This window comes from Calonectris borealis, chromosome 2 (assembly GCF_964195595.1).
Source record: "Calonectris borealis chromosome 2, bCalBor7.hap1.2, whole genome shotgun sequence".
Lineage (NCBI taxonomy): Eukaryota > Metazoa > Chordata > Aves > Procellariiformes > Procellariidae > Calonectris > Calonectris borealis.
Genome location: NC_134313.1, coordinates 105,513,364 through 105,531,799, shown reverse-complemented (window position 1 = coordinate 105,531,799; position 18,436 = coordinate 105,513,364). Strand labels below are relative to the sequence as shown.

The 18,436-nt window shown below is 36.6% G+C and overlaps 1 protein-coding gene across 11 annotated transcripts in view; it reads right to left on the bottom strand.

The window, feature by feature from the left end:
• CTDP1 (CTD phosphatase subunit 1) overlaps positions 1–18,436 on the bottom strand; it is a 117,736-nt gene that overhangs the window by 73,644 nt on the left and 25,656 nt on the right. For all 11 annotated transcript variants that reach the window (XR_012672525.1, XR_012672527.1, XM_075142857.1 and 8 more), the window contains 4 exons: positions 15,980–16,070; positions 14,673–14,839; positions 11,973–13,058; positions 2,252–2,393 (listed from right to left, as the gene is read on the bottom strand). Coding sequence is in view for 9 of the 11 variants with exons in the window: in XM_075142857.1 (XP_074998958.1) it covers positions 2,252–2,393; positions 11,973–13,058; positions 14,673–14,839; positions 15,980–16,070 (1,486 nt within the window). In the remaining 2 variants the exon portion in view is untranslated. The remainder of the gene's footprint in view (positions 1–2,251; positions 2,394–11,972; positions 13,059–14,672; positions 14,840–15,979; positions 16,071–18,436) is intronic.

Genomic DNA, 18,436 nt, shown 5'->3' with positions numbered 1-18,436 from the left:
CTGAAAAAACATTTCTTCTTACCCACCCTATTAAAGTCTCGCTGAATTTAAAACAGAAAAATGCAAAGACACAGATAATGTCATATTTACATTATTAAAAAAATTATTAAATGTGCCTTAAAAAGCATCTTAACATATAAAGTTACTGAAATTGCTTCCAATACTAACAACTGCACAACTAGAGTAGCATAATAATCTACATATATGCAACAAAAAGAAAAGCATGCTATTGTATCAGATCTTAGTATTTGCTCTCCAACTTGGCTCTGAGAGAAAATAAACACACGGTATTAATTTGCAAGTCACCCAAACTCATTTGTTAAAATACTAAGCCACCTATGATCACTCTGCTGCATTTTAAAACACGATTTTAGAAGTGTCAGCAGAAACACTCAGAGATCAGTCTGCAGGAATTACCATTATGGCATACTATCCAATTACGATGAAGTGCCACAAAAAAAAAGGAAGCAAATTGAATCATTTAAAAAAAATAAATAAAACAGCACGTTATGCACCATGAAACCGATGCTATAGAAAAAACAACTAAACTATATTTTAACAAATATTAGAAGTGCCACAAAACTGGAGTTTCTACCATATGCTTTCATGGACCTTTCTGAAGTAATCTTGTAGCATCAATACTTAAGGTCAACCAATTCCAAGTTTACTTACTCTTTTTTGCTATTCTTAAGCTCATTTTATATGCAAATATTTTCTCAGAGTTCATCCCTCACCTAGTTCATAAGTGCTTTGGACCAGTAATCACTATTTCAAGCAGCTTCATTAAGGAGAAAATCTTTTCCAAAGAAGTTGCACATGTTGGGTTAATAAAGTAAAAGTATTTGCATTAAGATAGATGTCTCACTGACTGAAGTTTGGGGGGGGTGGGGGGAGCGGTGTGGAAGTGAGGGAAAGTATGAAGTGGAGGTATATTGTATTAGAAACATAGAAGTAGGAAAAATTATCATTGTGTTTCAATAAAATGGAAGAGTACATTAAGATAGGTAGAAAGACCAACATTCATCTAGACATCAAAAAATGATGCTTACAAGTCACTGCCCAGATTTCTACTAAGAACTCAGCAGTGTCAGGCCTCTGAGACAAGTTAAACATCCCATACAAATATTCCAAAGTTTGATTAAAAAAACTGATAGAACATTTTAGAAACAAAGTATTCTAGTCAAGCCATAAGTAGGCTACATCTCTTTCCTAAGTTTTAGAGATCCTGGGTCCCTACCTAGTCTCCCATTTGATAAGTGATCTCACTTCCAGATGTTTCTACTTTTGGCGTCTTCAGAGTGCATGAGGACTTTACACACACACATTCTGCCCTCAGAGGGCTAGCGTCTTTTAGGCAGAAAGCAAATCTCTAGCCTACTCAGTCAATCACATCACTATCCATTTAACACAGAAAACCCAATATGCTATGCCCCTTCCTGTCTAAACACAGGAGGGAAGGTCCTCCATTAGGCTTGCAAGATGCTATTAATGTGAGTCTATCCAAACAGGTAACAAGTCAAGAAGCAGAAGCTGGCGCTACAGTATCTTGCCATGAATTATTTTGCCATGGCACTTTCCTAAAGGGGACTGTTCTTAATAGCCCTCAGACTTCCTCTGTGTTAATAAAGTTTTTGGCTGTCTATTTGCATCCTAGTGCAGTGATTATTTTTAACCCTTTCTCCTTCAACACTTTTTCTTATCATGCCAAAACCTCCTGTTCTCTCACTACTTCCTTTCTTCCAGTTTTCACTTCTACCTTCATGCCTTCCAACCCCTCTTAGATTTTTTTCTGCTCTATTTTTCTCTTCCTCCTCACTACCAAGTCTCAGAAAAAAATGCCATACTTTACCAATTTTTCATGTTGTGGGAGTGTGTACATTTTTTAATTCATTTGGCAGCATGAATGATCCTGCACCTTGGTGGCATTCCCTGTGTTAGTTTGTAGATGAACTGAACAAGGTCCACTGCTCCAGCTGAAGATGGCTAACAATGATAACTGCTAAAGAAACTACTGGTACCACAGGTTTCTCCTGATTCTGCTAGCTGCTGAACTGCCTCCCAATCCCTTAACAGTTTTCAGTTTAAGCCGCACAGAAATGGACAAAAATGGAGGGTTCTTTCACAAAATCTGTAAGCATTGCACACCATTCTGAATTTGTCAGAAACCAATTTTATAGCTGCATTAACAAATTAGCATAATTGTATGAATAACCTATTTTCATAGCCCCTACTCCCCCAAGTTTCCACTTACCTGTGTGTTTTGATGTAGTCATCCTTCAAGGGAAAGAGCTGTTCCTCAACCTTGTCCCAGCGCTCCAGGCAGCTCCACAGCCAATCGGGGTTTACAACATGGAGATCCTTGCAGTCCTGAGCTTGCCGTACTTTTTCTGTGCCTATTACGAAGTCAAACATAACATTATAGTGTTCCCAGAAACACAGAAGATAGTTTTAAGTACACACTGGTTTAAGAAGAACATTTTGTGATCAATCTTACAGAAAAAACGAACACCCCTCTGCAAATCCAACAAAACAATCACAACTGATAAAAGTCAGACTCTAAATAAGATGCGATAACCTCAGTCTCAAGCTGGATGAAGGTATTTCCAACTTCCCGAAGCACCGGCACCGTGGAAGTAGTCCACTAAAATTAATCTATACAGAAAACCTCTACATCTCCATATTAACTAAACAAACAATACAAATGCATTTTCATATTTCATCTCCTTCATTTCTATTTGTCAGAGTTTAAGCAGCAGCGACTCTTCAATGCCGTTAAAGCCAAACACTAACTTATCATACGAACTTGCTTATGCACAGTCCCCTGTACACACAGTATGCTACTTTTTAACGGCCAGCCACCCATTCAACCTCCATTTGCCAGAAGCAGGGGCAAAGTAGACAAATGGATTATTTCATGCCAAAGGGGAACAATGAATGTGAAGTTAAACATGTCAGGCTAGCACAAAGTCCACATGAAACCATCAACAATGCAGCATGCAAGTAACAGGTGATCTCAAATTCCACCCTCTGAAGAAGCAGAACAAGAGAGAAACTCAGTAAAGTTGCTATAAATCTTTGCCAAGAAGCAGCAAAACCAGTAAGCAAAAAGAAGCGAATAAAATAAAGGTTGAAATTAACCTTGAAGCGTAGTCTGTTCCCAGAAACAGCTGACTCTCCAAACATTTCAAGAATGTATTTCTTCTATATGATTGGAAAAATTAATTTCACCAATCGTGCTACTTGTTTCAGCATTTATCGAAGAGATCTATGGAGGGACTGAACACTTGGAGACAACACAAAATTGTATCATCTGCCAATAAATCATTAAATATATATGCAACAGAGAAAAAAAACCCCAAGGATTCTGACCTGATATATCTATGCTTGATACTTACACACGGTATCTACACTGCACAAATACTGGGGTAGCTGGAACATGATAAAGGAACTCTCATCAGTCTGACGGTCTGTCTCATAGCTGAAAGCCACTACTCTTCCCTTTTGTTATATCCCTATAATTTATAGCATTTCATCTTATTTACACATTATTTAAAATGCTTATCAAACCCAATCGTTTGTCTATATTCTGTCTTGGTGCAAAGACATCTAAATACACTTAATATTGCACTACATTTTTTGTTTAGAAATGTGAAATAAAAGGAGACCATCAAGAACTAAAGGCAGCAGTTCAATTAACAACTTAGCCCTCTCCTCTAGGTTAAGAGCAGAGCTCTCAGCACTGAAGGTGAATCACTTCAAACACTACCCACTCCTGTTGAAGCCCTTCAATTCTACACAAAGACCCTGGGGTTTCTTCTTGCAGATGCTTATATAAAAACACAACACTCCAGTCTAGTTTACCTTATTAACTAAAAAAAAAAAAAAAAAAAATTTCTAAGTAAAGTTCTTAACTTTTAAAAAACTAAAGTTAGAATTTATGAGCCCTTGTCTATTTTCACACATGTGCCTCCAGAAGAAAACCAAATTTCAGAACAATTCTGACAGGAAAGCAAGAACAGTAAATTAATTTGATGGTTTCAACATAGTTTCCTGGAGTTTTATCTGCATGACTGTCATTTAACAATACGACTTTACTTGTTTCAATTAAGATGAAAGTCTTGAAGTACCCATACTTTTCCACATCATTTGAGGATGAGAGCAAACAGTTAATAGCAAATACCTAAAGGGTCGTGTACAACCTGAACTAGAATCTACTGGGGTAGACAGATCAACTGAAATGCACTTGAGGATTGACCTAACTAGTTAGACAGTTCAGTTTCTAAACTTCTGTGAATTCAGAAGACTAAATAAACAGAAAGGGCAGGAATCACTGTCCTTTACAAAAGTGCTGAAAGCTTCTGTTTTCCTTTTCTACTTTTCTTCCCCCAGACTTAAGAAAGTACTGGAGTAGGGCTACCTTTTCCTCTATCTTTAGATATAAATACATTTTTTCTTGGATTTAAATTAAGAAAAAAATGTTCTGTGCACAAATACATTTCTTCTATTTTCAGCAGTAAATGCAAGTAATTCCACAGTTCAGGATTTAAGAGCTGTACAGTAAATGTAAAACTTTTCTCCACACTAGTATCTTTGCAATAAAAAAGCGTTAATTTAAGAGTCCAAGATAAACACAAACACAAAAACGAGTATTTAAAGATAAAGCCCTTTCCAAACCACAAATGATTTAGAAATGCCATGTTTTAAATTTTGCCATGAAATAAAAATAAAACCACTGTCCAACAAAGACTCAATGAAAACAATTTTAGAACTCCAACCATGTTAATCCCAGCACACCTTTGCTGTTCAAGAGGTTTTAACTGGCTGAAAAGCAAAACTCTTTAAGAAGGGAGGTCAGTGCACCCAGATCATTCATCCCTTGATACAAGAAATCTGTCTTCCAATTAATCATCAGTTACAGAAGTAATAGCAACCCAGAGCACTTTCGTGCAACAGTTGCTGGAAATGAGCCAGTTTACAATGCCAGAGGGAGCTTCTACAGGAGATATTATTATTATTTATGTAACCTCAGTAGGAATTGTAGAAACACCTCCAGTTAGAAACAGGTAAGTATAAAGCTGTATTTAATTTATACACAGGGTATATTTCAGAGGAAAGAAAGCAGAGGTTCTGAAGGAGAATCAGATTAAGAGATCTGGGGGAAAAAGGATTAAAAAAAGTGAAAGACTTGGCTTGGAAAATGCTTTCTTTTGAGAATAAAGGAGAAAAGCAATGACAACATAATAACAACAAAGAGGTAAAACGACAGCTGTTACAAAGAGGATGCTGAAATCAGGTTCATAAGCATAGGAGTTTCAGGGAAAAAAGCAACAAGATTAAGAAGTCCAGTGGAAGTTTAGGTACTTGTGCCTGGTATTAGACACTGAATCAAATATCAGACGTGACTAACAGTACTGTCCTGCACATAACAACTCTGGAGCTGATTGAATACAACATACAATAGCGTGTGATTTCACTAATAAGCATACAGAACAGTTAACCAGAGTTAGTGGTGCTATTGTATAGACAGACTGTGCTTATAATACCCTGAAGAAAAGCTTATCTGATACTGTAGTACATCCATTCGCCCAGCTAAAGATATTGCTGGTCCTTTTGGACTTCATCAGGGGGAACCTGAACAAAACCATAAGACTGCACCTTCATCTCATGTTAAACCTGTGAAGTTACGTGAGAAGATGGCTTCCTCCAACTATTTTTAAAACTGATGTTTCTGCATTGATGATTTGTCAGGTGCTTCACCTTGCTGCCTGTTCCACACACACATTCTGCGTTCACGCATATCTGATCGTTTCATACCAGATGTATGCTGAGGAGCTAAGTAAATTCTTCTTCTAGTCAACAGGATTGCAGTGGAAGCCTTAAACATGAAAGCCAAAATGGCACTATTACGTTTGAAACTCTCATGGTTCTGAAACAATAGCTCCAAAAGGTATAAGGCATTAACATAAAATTAAAGCTGGCAACATGAAGACCAGTGTATAACCAAACCCACCTCCCGAGGGTCAAAAGCCTACCTTTCTCACCTCCACAATACCAAGGCTTTCTGCTTTCTCCTCATTTCTAAAGCGCAGCTGCCTATTGCATGCTCCAGCATACTGAAAATTGCATGAGGTAATACAACTGTGTCATCTCAGGGGCTGCCTTTGATTTCTAGCTAACATCTTCACAAATCAAGATTTCACACATATGATGTTCTTAGAGCAAGATTTGGTGGAACACCAAATTTAACTGGGTAGGAGAAATAGTACTGCAATACTTAATATCCTTGCCTTCTCCTCTCCCTTTCCCCAGTGTAACTTCCCCTTCTGGAAATATGCTTATTAAGAAGAAACAACAGAAAGGATTTTAATCCATCCAAGCAATAGCACTTCTGATGCAGTTAGGAACATCTGAATCATCCAGCTGGGCTAAAAATTACTTAGAGAAAAACTGTTTTTCTGGACTTTTTTGCATTATTCTCCTCTAATCACCTTTGCCTACTACAAACTCTAGTCTAAAATTGTTCCAAAAAGTTAAAAAGGCACACAAGTCTTTCCACATGAAGCAGCTAGGGTCCAAATTCACCACATCTATCCTCTAAGCCTGAAGTATGTAATATTGGGAAAGGGTTATTTTCAGACCTGGGGAAGGGACTCATCAATTTTACTTTTGAACTTGCAAGCACAGGTTGAAAACACAAAAAAGCCCCCTACTAATCTTGACAATTCATTATTTAAAAAGTGACCAAAATCAATAATGCAACAATAAACTTCTATAGCTGTTCTCCAGGACATACAGTTTCACTACAGCAGTTTATTTTGTCTTATCCAAAGTATGAAGCACACTAGGTACTTAAGCAACATAGATAAATGAGACCTAAGCTGTATGTTTATGAAGACTAAGAAATGTTATACTGCATATTTGGCTACATTCACATTACCAAGTAGTGCAGCCCAACAGGGAGATATGCAGGGCAAAAGGGTGCTGGAGGAGCAATGCCCATCCCATATGCATTTCAGGGAGTTTTGCTTTGGATTAGCTCTGCCCAGTCCTGCGGACCGAATCCCGTGAGCGCTCAGCTGGCTGTGCCCTCCAATTCAGTCTCACCCCATGAGGAACCCAGTGTGCGGGCTCGAGGCTATGCCAGGACAAACCGAAGTACACGATGGTAAGTGACCACCAGAGTTGCTCTCAAAACACTCTCGTGATTCCAACACACCAAAGTCAACATATCCTTATGGCAGTTTGCAGTCAGGTTGCCAGACATTGCTTGGAAAATCTGATCACTAAAAGTTTATTTCTCTTCAGACCATTTTTATATATAAAACTTGATTTATGATCAAATCCTGAAGCTCTTCTCTAACAACGTTAACCTAAGACAAGTTGTACAGACCTCAGTGTTTTGTCCTACAAGAATTAAGTGATCATGAAATGGTGACAGATGTGCTGTTTGGAGGCTATGTCTGGAGTTCAGCTTTAACATTGCACTGTGCTTTGCAGGAACAGCAACAGGCTTATCTGGTCAGTGCGAGTTTAGAGCAGTGCTTAACAGGATTTTTTTTAAAGACAGTCTTTGAAAATATTCTTCAGAAAAAAAATCTGTGGACACATCATAGCCATGTCTGGTGAAGACCTCACACCAAGTCATAGGACAGGCTAACAAGGCTTTATCAGCTGGCAGCTTTCTCTTCTCTCTCAGTACCTCAGAGCTGGACTCAGGAATAAACATTTTCTAACTAGATAGATGAGGATGAAAAAAAACAAGCCGTAGTTCATAGTACAATTGGTATTTTAAGCAACCTGATACTTAATGGTATTAAGCAAAACTTGATATAGACTAAGTCACCAAAAGTAAGGAAATTATTCCCATATAGCTTTCAAAGTATAGGAGAAGACACAGAATTAAATATATTTTGAAAAAGAAAAAAATTCAGGGTCTAAACTGACATATTTCCACTCCTACCCCACTAGAATAATTTTTAAGTGACCTGAACAGATTTATCTGCTCCACCAGCATAAACTCAATACAAACATCAACTATAGTACCTTTCATTTGTTCAGGAAGGAACATAACAAGGTTTATGAAATAGTGTGGTAACTGCTTAGCCAAGTGTGTACACAGCTATAACAACTCATCATCCAGTGCAGTTTACTGTTGCTTAAAGCAAACAGCAGATGTTTCAAAAACTAAAGTAAGATTTATGCAGCCCATAGGTAAGTGGAAACGACTACAGGGTAGCCTTTTCTCAGTCACTCAGATTTATGAAAGCTGATTAGATGACACAGAGATCCTTGTGTTTTACAGTAGTTCAGGTAGATAGTATTTTCCTCCCTATATAATGAAAAAAATCCTAATTTTCTCCAAGAGCAAGGATTTATTTATTTTCAGAATTCAGAGTGTCTCTGTCTGCAGAGAAACAAGCTGCCTATCTGCAGAGAAAGACAAGTATATACAAAGAATAAAAGAAATTTAAATTATTTACTGCAATAGGCTGGCAAGAATGCTGTAAATACAATCTAAAATGGTATTCGCTAGCTGTTCATTCCATACACCAAACTATGATGTGGTCACTTTGCAGGGGGAAAACCCATCCCTCCAAGACCTAGAGAAAAAGACTATTTCACACTGACTACCCTTTCTATTTCCTCTGACGAATTCTTCCTCTGTCTTCAAAACTGAAAAGCTAACAGTATTTATCCCCACCGCTCTTGCAGATTAAGTATATGCCATTTACTACAGCTCAGCTAACACAGAGTAAACATGTAAGTTAAACTTGCTTGTCTGAGTCCTAAGTCTGCCATTGTTAGTGGTGTCATCCAGAAATACTGAACTGACACGTACATTTTAAAAATCACCTTTTCACAACCACATTAAAAAAAAAAAAGAGAAAAAAAAAGAAAAAAGAAGCAGAATGACATTGTCTGTTCTCAGGTCATTGACTTCTGAATAAAACTCAAGAAGGGACATGCTTTTGTTTCCCCCTTTCACCAGCAATTAGACATCAAGCAGTGCTTCAGATGTTTGCCATGGGAGCCAGAGATGCAATATCTGTATGGCTTACCGGCTGTAATAGAAAGCAAATTCTACAAATCTCTAACCACACAAGAATCAGTATGAAAATCATGTTGACACTGAATTATCACAAATCCAGCTGTGACAGGACACGATTTATATCCTTAAAATCTCTGATTAAACTTCAGAGTTTGCCTCATGAAGTTAGGATGATGCAGCATAACTACTCCCATCTAACCAGAGGTGAAAAAATAGTCTTCAGTTGAAAAAAACAAACACAAAAACCCATCATAAAACCAAAACCACAAGCAATCCCTGAGAATCTTACAAAAGAAGGTTATTGGAGAATACAGGTTTTTCACTCTAAAGCTCCCTATTTCACTGTCATTGTTACAGAAATAATTACCAAGTGATGATGAAAGATGACAATAGTCTTGTTCGTTAGGCAGAAAAGACTGCCAAGTTACCTCTTTTAGAATTGGTTAATGCAATTCTTTTCTTACTAAAAGCAAGGGTCAGCTTCTACATACTGACAATAAAGGTTTTTCACCCCAGCAATTCAGAAATAGTTGTGTTCTTATGATTTCTTGTTTTAATCAGCAGGCAATATTTGAATATATTTTAAGTACCAAGAGCAACACCAACATCACATGACTATTTTGAAGGAGAGTCTAGGTCTTGACAAAAAGTCTGAAATTTATTTATTTTTCAAAAGAGTGCTGAAAGTTAATTTTAAACGTGTTAATAAACTCAATTCAAATACTGTAAAAGCACATTAATGTAATCAAAACCTAAAATTAAAATAGTTTTTTGTATTAAGATTCACATTAGAGGATGATTCACTAAGAATGTGCAGGTAGTGAATAATTTGCTTATATACATCCTTGTGTTCTACTTTTATATGTATCTATAAAAACATACAACCCCCCTCAAACTGCACATTCCAAAAACAAGCAAAAAAAAGCCTCAACTGCTTCTCACTATCATATGCTGTGTACCTTAACATAACGTTTATTCAACATTTTGTTCTCTAGAGAAATGCATATTTTGGAGGGGGGAGGGGGGTCTCATTTACATTTATCCTATCAATTTTACCACATTACACAATAGTTGCATCCAATGTACAACTACATTCAGAAGCCATCTAGTGCAAGACAAAACAACTTTGAAATGAAGCATTTTAAAATTTGAAATTGGAAAAACATGAAAGTTGTTCTTTCAATATAACTTATATAATAAGTTATATTGACAGCTATTATGTCTCCAATGAAATATGACAAACCTGTGTAATTGTTTGCTGAGAAGAGTAGTGCTATTCCTGCAGTTTTAAAAGAGCTGTTCAGCAACTGTATTAAAACTACGGAGTCCCAAACTGATGCATCCACTGATTTTAACACTTCCCATTCACTATTTCAACTATCACACCTTCAGAAATCAGAATCCCAGCTAATCTCGATGAAACTAATTTCAGCCTCTTCTGGTTTTTAGGTTGTTTTTACTACTTAAATGCATATCTATATCAGGACAATTAATGCAAACTTGCTACTTCACTGCAGGTCCCTTGGTACAGTTTTTATTCTGATGCTACTTGACTAGGTCAATACTGCAGCCCCTTCTTGCTACTGTTGGCCTTACCAACTTTTTAATAAAAGCTACCTGTGCTTTTTGTCACTAGAACCATACAGTGAGATAACTGGAAAGTGAGGTAAGTTTACACTAGCCTAGCAAATACACAGCCTTATTGTTATTTAGGCTAATATTTAAAAAAAAAAAGCTAATTAGTATATCACAATCTACTGATAAATTGGCTGGGTTTAATCCACAGATTTTTAACACTACTCATATTTAAAGGGGTAGAAGTTAAGGAACTGCAACATTCCCCTTTTAGTCACTAAACACCGGAGGGTTTTTTTATCACTGCCTCCTCAACAGGAAGAAATGATTCCTGGTCAGCTGTATAAGAAATATCTTGTTCCATTTCTTAAGTCACACACAGTCCAAGAAAAGTATACACATCTATATTACAGCCAGTGGAAATATACTCCATATAAGCTGATGAAACAAAGATGCTTCTAATGTACTGAAAGCTTACATGAACAGCAGTTAAGAAGAAAAAAAATCCAATAGATGTATATTTCTTCGCCTGTGACATTTAAAGATGTCCTAAAACTACCTAGAAGTTTTACATTATCTAAAACATGCAGTTTTACTTTTGGATTTCATGGTTTTGATTATCCGATATTTAGATTCTAATGCAACTTCAAAAGGCCAACAATGAAGGAACCAAGGGTCAGGGTGCACATAAAAATTTGTACTAGAAGCTAGTGGTGGCCTGTTAGCTCCTCTATGACAGCTACCAAATGGTATATTCCTATCCATTATAACTATATAAAAACAGGTAGCTTTGTGAAATACATATCAAAAGTTAGGCTGAGCTCTATTACATCTCCCATGAGAAAGATATACAGGCTACACACAGAGCAGTGACAGGGTACCATCAGATTCCAGTCTCTTAAGATAATTCATTTGAATTCCATACAAAGTGGAACTGAACCATGAGAGGTGAAATCTGAGAAACTGAGAAAGCAAGCATTGCTATAACTTTATAGCAAGACCACTATAAACTCTTCTCTGACACAAATGTTAAAGTTCCTATTCAACATCTTTAATAGTCAAAGACTCAGTAACACCAACTCTTAACCAAGAAGTCAGACATGATGCATTACATCAGAGGTTATTTAGCAGATCCTCCTTTTAACAATTAGAAGCCACACTTGATCAAAAAGCAGCAAAAAAGCCTTTAAAAAAGGCTTCTAAACTGTTTTAGGAAGAATCTTCCCTTTAATTTCAATTCTAATCTCTGTTACATTAAAGCCTGTAGGTTATACAAAAAACAGCTCAAGGCATGAATGAACTGTAACAGGAAAAAAGCTTATGGAAAACTCAAGTCTCATTTACCTACCTGTCCTTGCTGCAATGAGATGCGTTGCTTTGTCAGGATCATCAGCACTCAGTACTAGATTCTTCACAATTTTAGCTCCAAGTGCTGTGGCGTGATAGTGTTCCCGTGTTTTCTCAATGGGGAAGTTTGTTGGGTAGAGTCCGCTAAATATTATGGTTACATCTGCCAACACTTTACTTTTCAGTTCTGGTACTATTTTTCTGATGTCCGGAATTTCCTCAATCTCTTTTTTCAGGTATTTATCATACTTTGTGTAGTAATCAGTGTGAACCCGCACAAGGATCTCTTCGAGGTATATTAAATGGTCGTCATCATCTGTATCATCCTCTTCCTCTTCTTCCTCCATACTCTGGTCTAAGGACTCACCCATAGTAATTCCAGACTGTTCACTATTCTGAGATTCTGTTTCAGCTTCCTTCTTGTCTGCACACCCATTTCCTAAATCACAAAGGCTTTCCTGTTCACTTTCTTCTTGTGCTTCAAGATCAGTCTTGTCATGAATATTTTCACTAGGTAGAGATTGTGTGTCCCCAGAATGGTTCACCAGACCATCCTTTTTCTCACTCACATCAGAGCAACTCCCTTTCTGCAAATTTTCATCCTGCAGAGGTTGTTTGGATTTCTTCCAGCTTCTCTTTTCTTCGTTCTCACTATCTGATACAGAAGTGGATGACTTTCTGGTATCCAATCCACCATCACTTTCACTGTCACTAGACAGTTCAAAGTCCAAGTCATTTGTTGTCTTGTCTTGGGTTTGCTGCTTCTCTATCATTGTTCTATCAACTTGTTCTGAAAAACTCTGAGATTCTTTTGTGTTTGTCAAATCATTAGTGACCTCACTGTCCATTTTGTGATCAGTGCTATCATTTAAGGAGTCCTGGGCATTAACTTTATCTCGAGAGTTCATATCCCAGTCAGATGTTTCACTGCTTACAGAAGTACTTCCATTTGCTGTGCAAGTGTCCTTTGTAGCTTTCTTGAGACCATTGCTTTGTTCTTCCACACATGTAACATTCTTTATTTCTTCAGCATCTTTTGCTGATGTCACTGCTGAATCCAGAGCCTCTGGTTTTGTAGAGTGGTTTACTAAGACACAGGAAAGAAAGAAATAAAACATATACATATTTTCTCAGTTTTTTTTTTTTTTTAAGCTTAATCAAAATTTAATTTTCTTTTTCCTTAAACACACAGTTTACATATGCAGTTAGACTTCACTATGTTTAGAAGTGACACTAGGCTTTTCAAAGTTAAGATACTTTAGGTGCCAATGATTACTAGAAAGAACTAGCAAACCTAACCAACTTTACTTTTGTAAAAAAAACTGTGTAAGCAGCTTTTTTTTTTTTTTAAAAAAAATCACACAGGTCATAAGCAATTATTTGTTAACTATGCAAACATTTAAGGATTTATCTCGTAGCATGAGTTTTACGATTACATCTCAGGGCAATGAAACTACTACAGAGAAGGAAAAAAAAACCAATAGGGCAGAATCCACTTCAGAAGGTCCCAATCCAGAACTACAACTACAAGAACTTCCTTTATAAACTTCCATGGCTTTCATATATTTCCTATTTTTCATAACCAAAATAACTATTTTAATAGTTGAAAAGATATACATGTTTTAGCAATACAAAGATGCTGTTCGAGGTTCATTTTTCTGCTGGGCAGAAAAATAGTTTTAGGATGTGTCTTCAGATGTCTGCAGAAGAAGAGAGAGACAATTAAAGAAACTGTAGACATTCAGAAATTTGCACACAGACATTCCATCAGGAACACTGGATGAAGTCACCCTACTTTGTCTCTCTTTTGTGTGCATGTCCCTGCCCTGCAAGTAACAATACCAGTCAAGCGTAGAGGTCCCGTGTCATAGTGGCCTGATTCAGTTTAAGTACATTATTATTGTTTCCATATTGGACATCTGTAGTTCAATGAGGGAAAAAGAGTGATGACACATATATTAAATTAAAAAAAAACGTTGGCTAAATTGGAAAAAAACCTGCAATTCTTTCTTAGCCCTTGTCTTTCAAATACATTTTGCCCCCAAATTAATACTAACATAGTGATGTATACCTTCTAAATCCACTATTTGTATCACGCTGCTGAGCCTGCTGAACACATGGCTCTCGTGTCAAATGCCAGAACACCACATTCAGTAGATGCTAGAAGTCCCACACTATTATTAGCATGATTTAGGTGAGGAGGTACACAGAGATCAAAAGATTCATTTTCAGCAGTATGTTGAGACCAGAGTTTATTAACTATTGTTCCAAAGTGGGGCAGGGAAGGGGACTGAAAAGGAGAAAGAAGAGGAAGTTGTTCCCTGACCACCTACAGAAAAGAAAAAACTGCCCTGTTTTACATGGAGGGGGGAAGAGAGAGACTGTCCTCCTCTACATGTTCTTGAACAATCTGGTGTATTGCCACATCAGGTCTCCAGCCCTAACAGCCAAAATGCTATTACCACTACTCCACTTTTGCTGTGGTAGTCCACCAAAAGGAAAGCTATCAACAAGAACAGTCCAGTTTTACTAAGCTACTTGCATTTGTGCTGCAGGAGCACTCTGTCAACTACAATAATCTAGGATTGCTCATCTGAGCGCAACAGCAATACTAGTAAGACCATCCCAATGACTTACATCAATCACATTTGAAAAGTGGAAGAAGCAGTTTAAAAAAGCGGTTTAAAAACTATATAATTACCTTTCTTCTTCATTTGAATTTCTCTTGATCCAGGAGGTGCATTAATATCTCCTATCCCCTGAAAGTACACATATTTCTTCACAGTTATCAAATTGGGTGCAAACTTCCAAACATCCTCTCTATCATCAATGATGCAAACCATGGAATCCCCACATGGGAAGAGATCTCTAAGAGACAAAACAGTTGATAAAATGAATCCAGTTTTATAAATTAATACTATCAATGAAAGTAGTTTCTGTTAATGTTCTGGTTTATCACGAGCATGTCTGCAGGACACACTTATATATATACTTACAAAAAACCCCCCAGCAACATTAAAATTACAGAATTCAAAATACAGAATTCAATATTCAAACTAATTAAAGTTAATAAAAAAAGGAAACAGCTGTTTTAAATCTCTATCCTAAAGGCTAGAAGCAAGAACCAACAAGCCTTTGCAAGAACAAAACATTACAACATTTCAGTCCAGTTTTCACAGTTTATGTCGACGAACAGCCCAAAGCCAGCTATCACATGGACAATACACTATTCTATATGTATCTACGAAAAAGACACAAGAACAGTTTTTAAAGAGTAGACTCATTCATTCTAAGACAAAGGAAGCAAAAAGTACTAATACTTATATCATCTAGGCAGAGGAGGTAGAGTACTTAAGATATACACATGCATATGAAAATACAGCAAGAGAAGAAAAAAGCTTCTTCATTTGCTATGGTCAGATGGGGAGGGGGCAATAATTTTTTATCTAGCTTTATGAAAGACCAAACGTATCTGTCTTTTAGAAAAAATCTTGGCTTTATATTCTGAAAAAGATCAGAACCTGAATTTAGACTAGAATATGAATTCAAGGCTCTAGATGACCTAATTTCAAGAAACACTGCAGAACAGAAGCGGCTAGATGTATAGCACATTTGAAAGCCAAAATACTAGATATTCAGGTATGAATTAACCTCAGACTGAGACTGTTGGTTTCATTAAAAAAACCCACAACATACAAGTCATTATACAAGATCACAAGCCATAAAGTCGAAATATGGTTATTATAAGAATAAAAAGTATAAGTGAAAACATGATGCCATTGCTGCACATTCTTACTGTTCTAGTACCACATTAAGTAGAACACATTAAGTAGATGAAATGCTCCAATACCTAACATCTCAGTTTTATTGAGACGGTGTTCTTATTTAAGAGGCAGATAAGTAAGGACTATAAACATGTTAAGTACAGAGGGAGTAATTTTTATTATATTTAGCATATTCTGTCTCTGTTGTCCTGTTTTGTTTAAAGCATAAGACCCATATACACACCTAAGATTCCCAGTTTTAGAAAATGGATCGATACATTCATCCCTTGACAATATCCGATGGGAAAAAAGCTTCTTTTCAGGGTCCAAAAATCCTTTTGAAAGAAGAAATTAAAAAGTTAATGTTCAAAATGTTTGTTCCTTGTTTCTATTCTATATAATTCAGCTATTTTAATTGTGCAACAGCAGTTTAACTAACAGACAATTTTAAGGTAAGAGATATTATATGGGGGAAAGGGTAAGCACAGAGGATCAAATATTTGTAACTAATGCAGTGGGATTAAGTTTAAAAATCCCATCTCATTTTCTTTCAACGTAGCAACAAAACAGAAATTAAAATAACTAAATTTGTGACAGCCAAATAAATTAGGCTGAAAGAGATGCAGCAGGTGATAGATACACATGATTTTTGCAACTTACATTTATCTCTCTACAGGTGGTTCTTTAAAGCTAAATGCTCTCCTTAGCTCATTATGCCTAGGGACTGCAGAGAAGTCTCACAAGAGTCGGCAATGTGCTGCAATACTTAAGCACAATGGGCAAGTTAGGGGACAGTTTCAGCCGGAGCTCTTGCATTTGTAGGTTTTAAGTTGTACCTCTAACAAATACTTTAATGCATTTATGTATAATGAATATATCCTGGGATTCCTAGAAATATTTAGGCCCAGTTGCAGTAACTTTTCTGACTGCACTCTTTAAAAAAAAAAGACAAACCAAAAACAAAACAGGAGAAGCTGTGCTAGCTGATCTTAAAGCAAGATAAAATGCCATTATTTCGGAAAATGGTGACTTGGGTGTACACACATGCACATGCTGCTGAACCTAGCCTCCAGTAATGAAGTTCATCTTCATGAGATCACAGCCACATAATCGCTTAGAAAGAAACTGGCATTTTACATGCTAATCTGAATTTTTCATTTTAGTGAATTTGCACTGAAGTTAGCATCAACTTCTCATTCTTATGAATAAGACAAGGCAGTCAATACTTATCTGAGAACAATTTTTTAAATTTTTACTTTATTTTATTTTAAAGGGTGGCCATCTTATAGCCAGAACCAGAGTTCAAAATCACTACAGACTCTAAGGACCAACTTTAATTTTCTTTCAAGGAGCTTTGAGATTTGCAGAGAACACATGTTGAACTCCTTTTAGAAGTCCAGCTCCCACGAGTACGTTAAGTTGGGTCTTCAAAAACAGAGGGTATAAATTAAAAAAAAAAGTCATCACTTCTGAAAAGTTGATCCTGTATGTATTTAATATTAATGTGTAATTGGAATAACTTAAAACCCATAAAAGCAAGAAAATTCCGAGTTAAGGACAGAGGTTCAACCTTAACTCACCCGACTATGCTTAAGAATTGCTGCAAACTCGTAGAATCATCCCCTGTAGTGAGACCCTTGCAGTACCTAGGCATAATGAATTGAGAGAATTAGCTACAAAGATTTATTGCCGTACACACAGATATTTTGACAAACTACATAAGCTGTCATACAAGTTGTTGTTCTCCCCAACCAAATTCTCTTCTACTAATTATCTGAATACACAGGGACTCTCTACACTAAATTGGACAGGAGTGCACTGATTAAGTGGCAAAAAGCACAGTGAGGCATTCAGTTGCAGCGTTGTCCAGCTAAAACTGTAAGAGAAGGGAAGTTGAACTAAGAAAGCCCAAACACAGAAACCCTGGCTGCTAGGGATTAGAGATGAGGTAGTGTTCTGGAGCTTTTCAATAATGCTTTGGTAAAGACTTACTAATTTTAATACTTTTTTCCCCTTGATAATTCACTAAAATACACTGAGGATACAGCTCACCAGAAATGCACCTGCAAAAATAAAAGCCCATCTTAAGACAGTTGGGTCTTTCAAAGCTAAAGCTACTTGAATAGCAATATGGGAAACAGCACTGGTCTTTTAAAGAAGTTCTTTACATGTCTTAAACTGTTTGGTTTCTTTTGGGTGTTGCCTAGCCAATTGAATCAATATAGCAGACATAATCCTGATGTTTTCACATTTCAGGGATATGACAGGTAACATTTCATTCGTCATACATAATTTGTTTTCTCCAATGGTATGTTAATACTGTCTTTAAATCTTTGAAAAGGCTATATCGACTAAAAAAACCATCACAAGATGCAATGTTGAAAAGTAACTAACTCATACTGGGGAAGTCTCAAATCTTAGAGACAGAGTGAGTTAATTAGCAATTCCTAGTAGAAGTGATATAACAGTAGGATCCAACATGAATTTGAAGAAGACCTTTTAAAAAATAAATCTAAGATTGAATTTCAGAAGAATCAGGTCACCTCCAGTTCTACTTCAGGTCCTACTTTAGAACCTGGAAAAAGCTTTCAATAGCATTGGAGACCTTCAGACATTGGTGATTACATATACGCACATATTCTGTCAATTATTTATTGAAATACCTACTGTAATATACTTGCTGTAACAAACCATTCATATG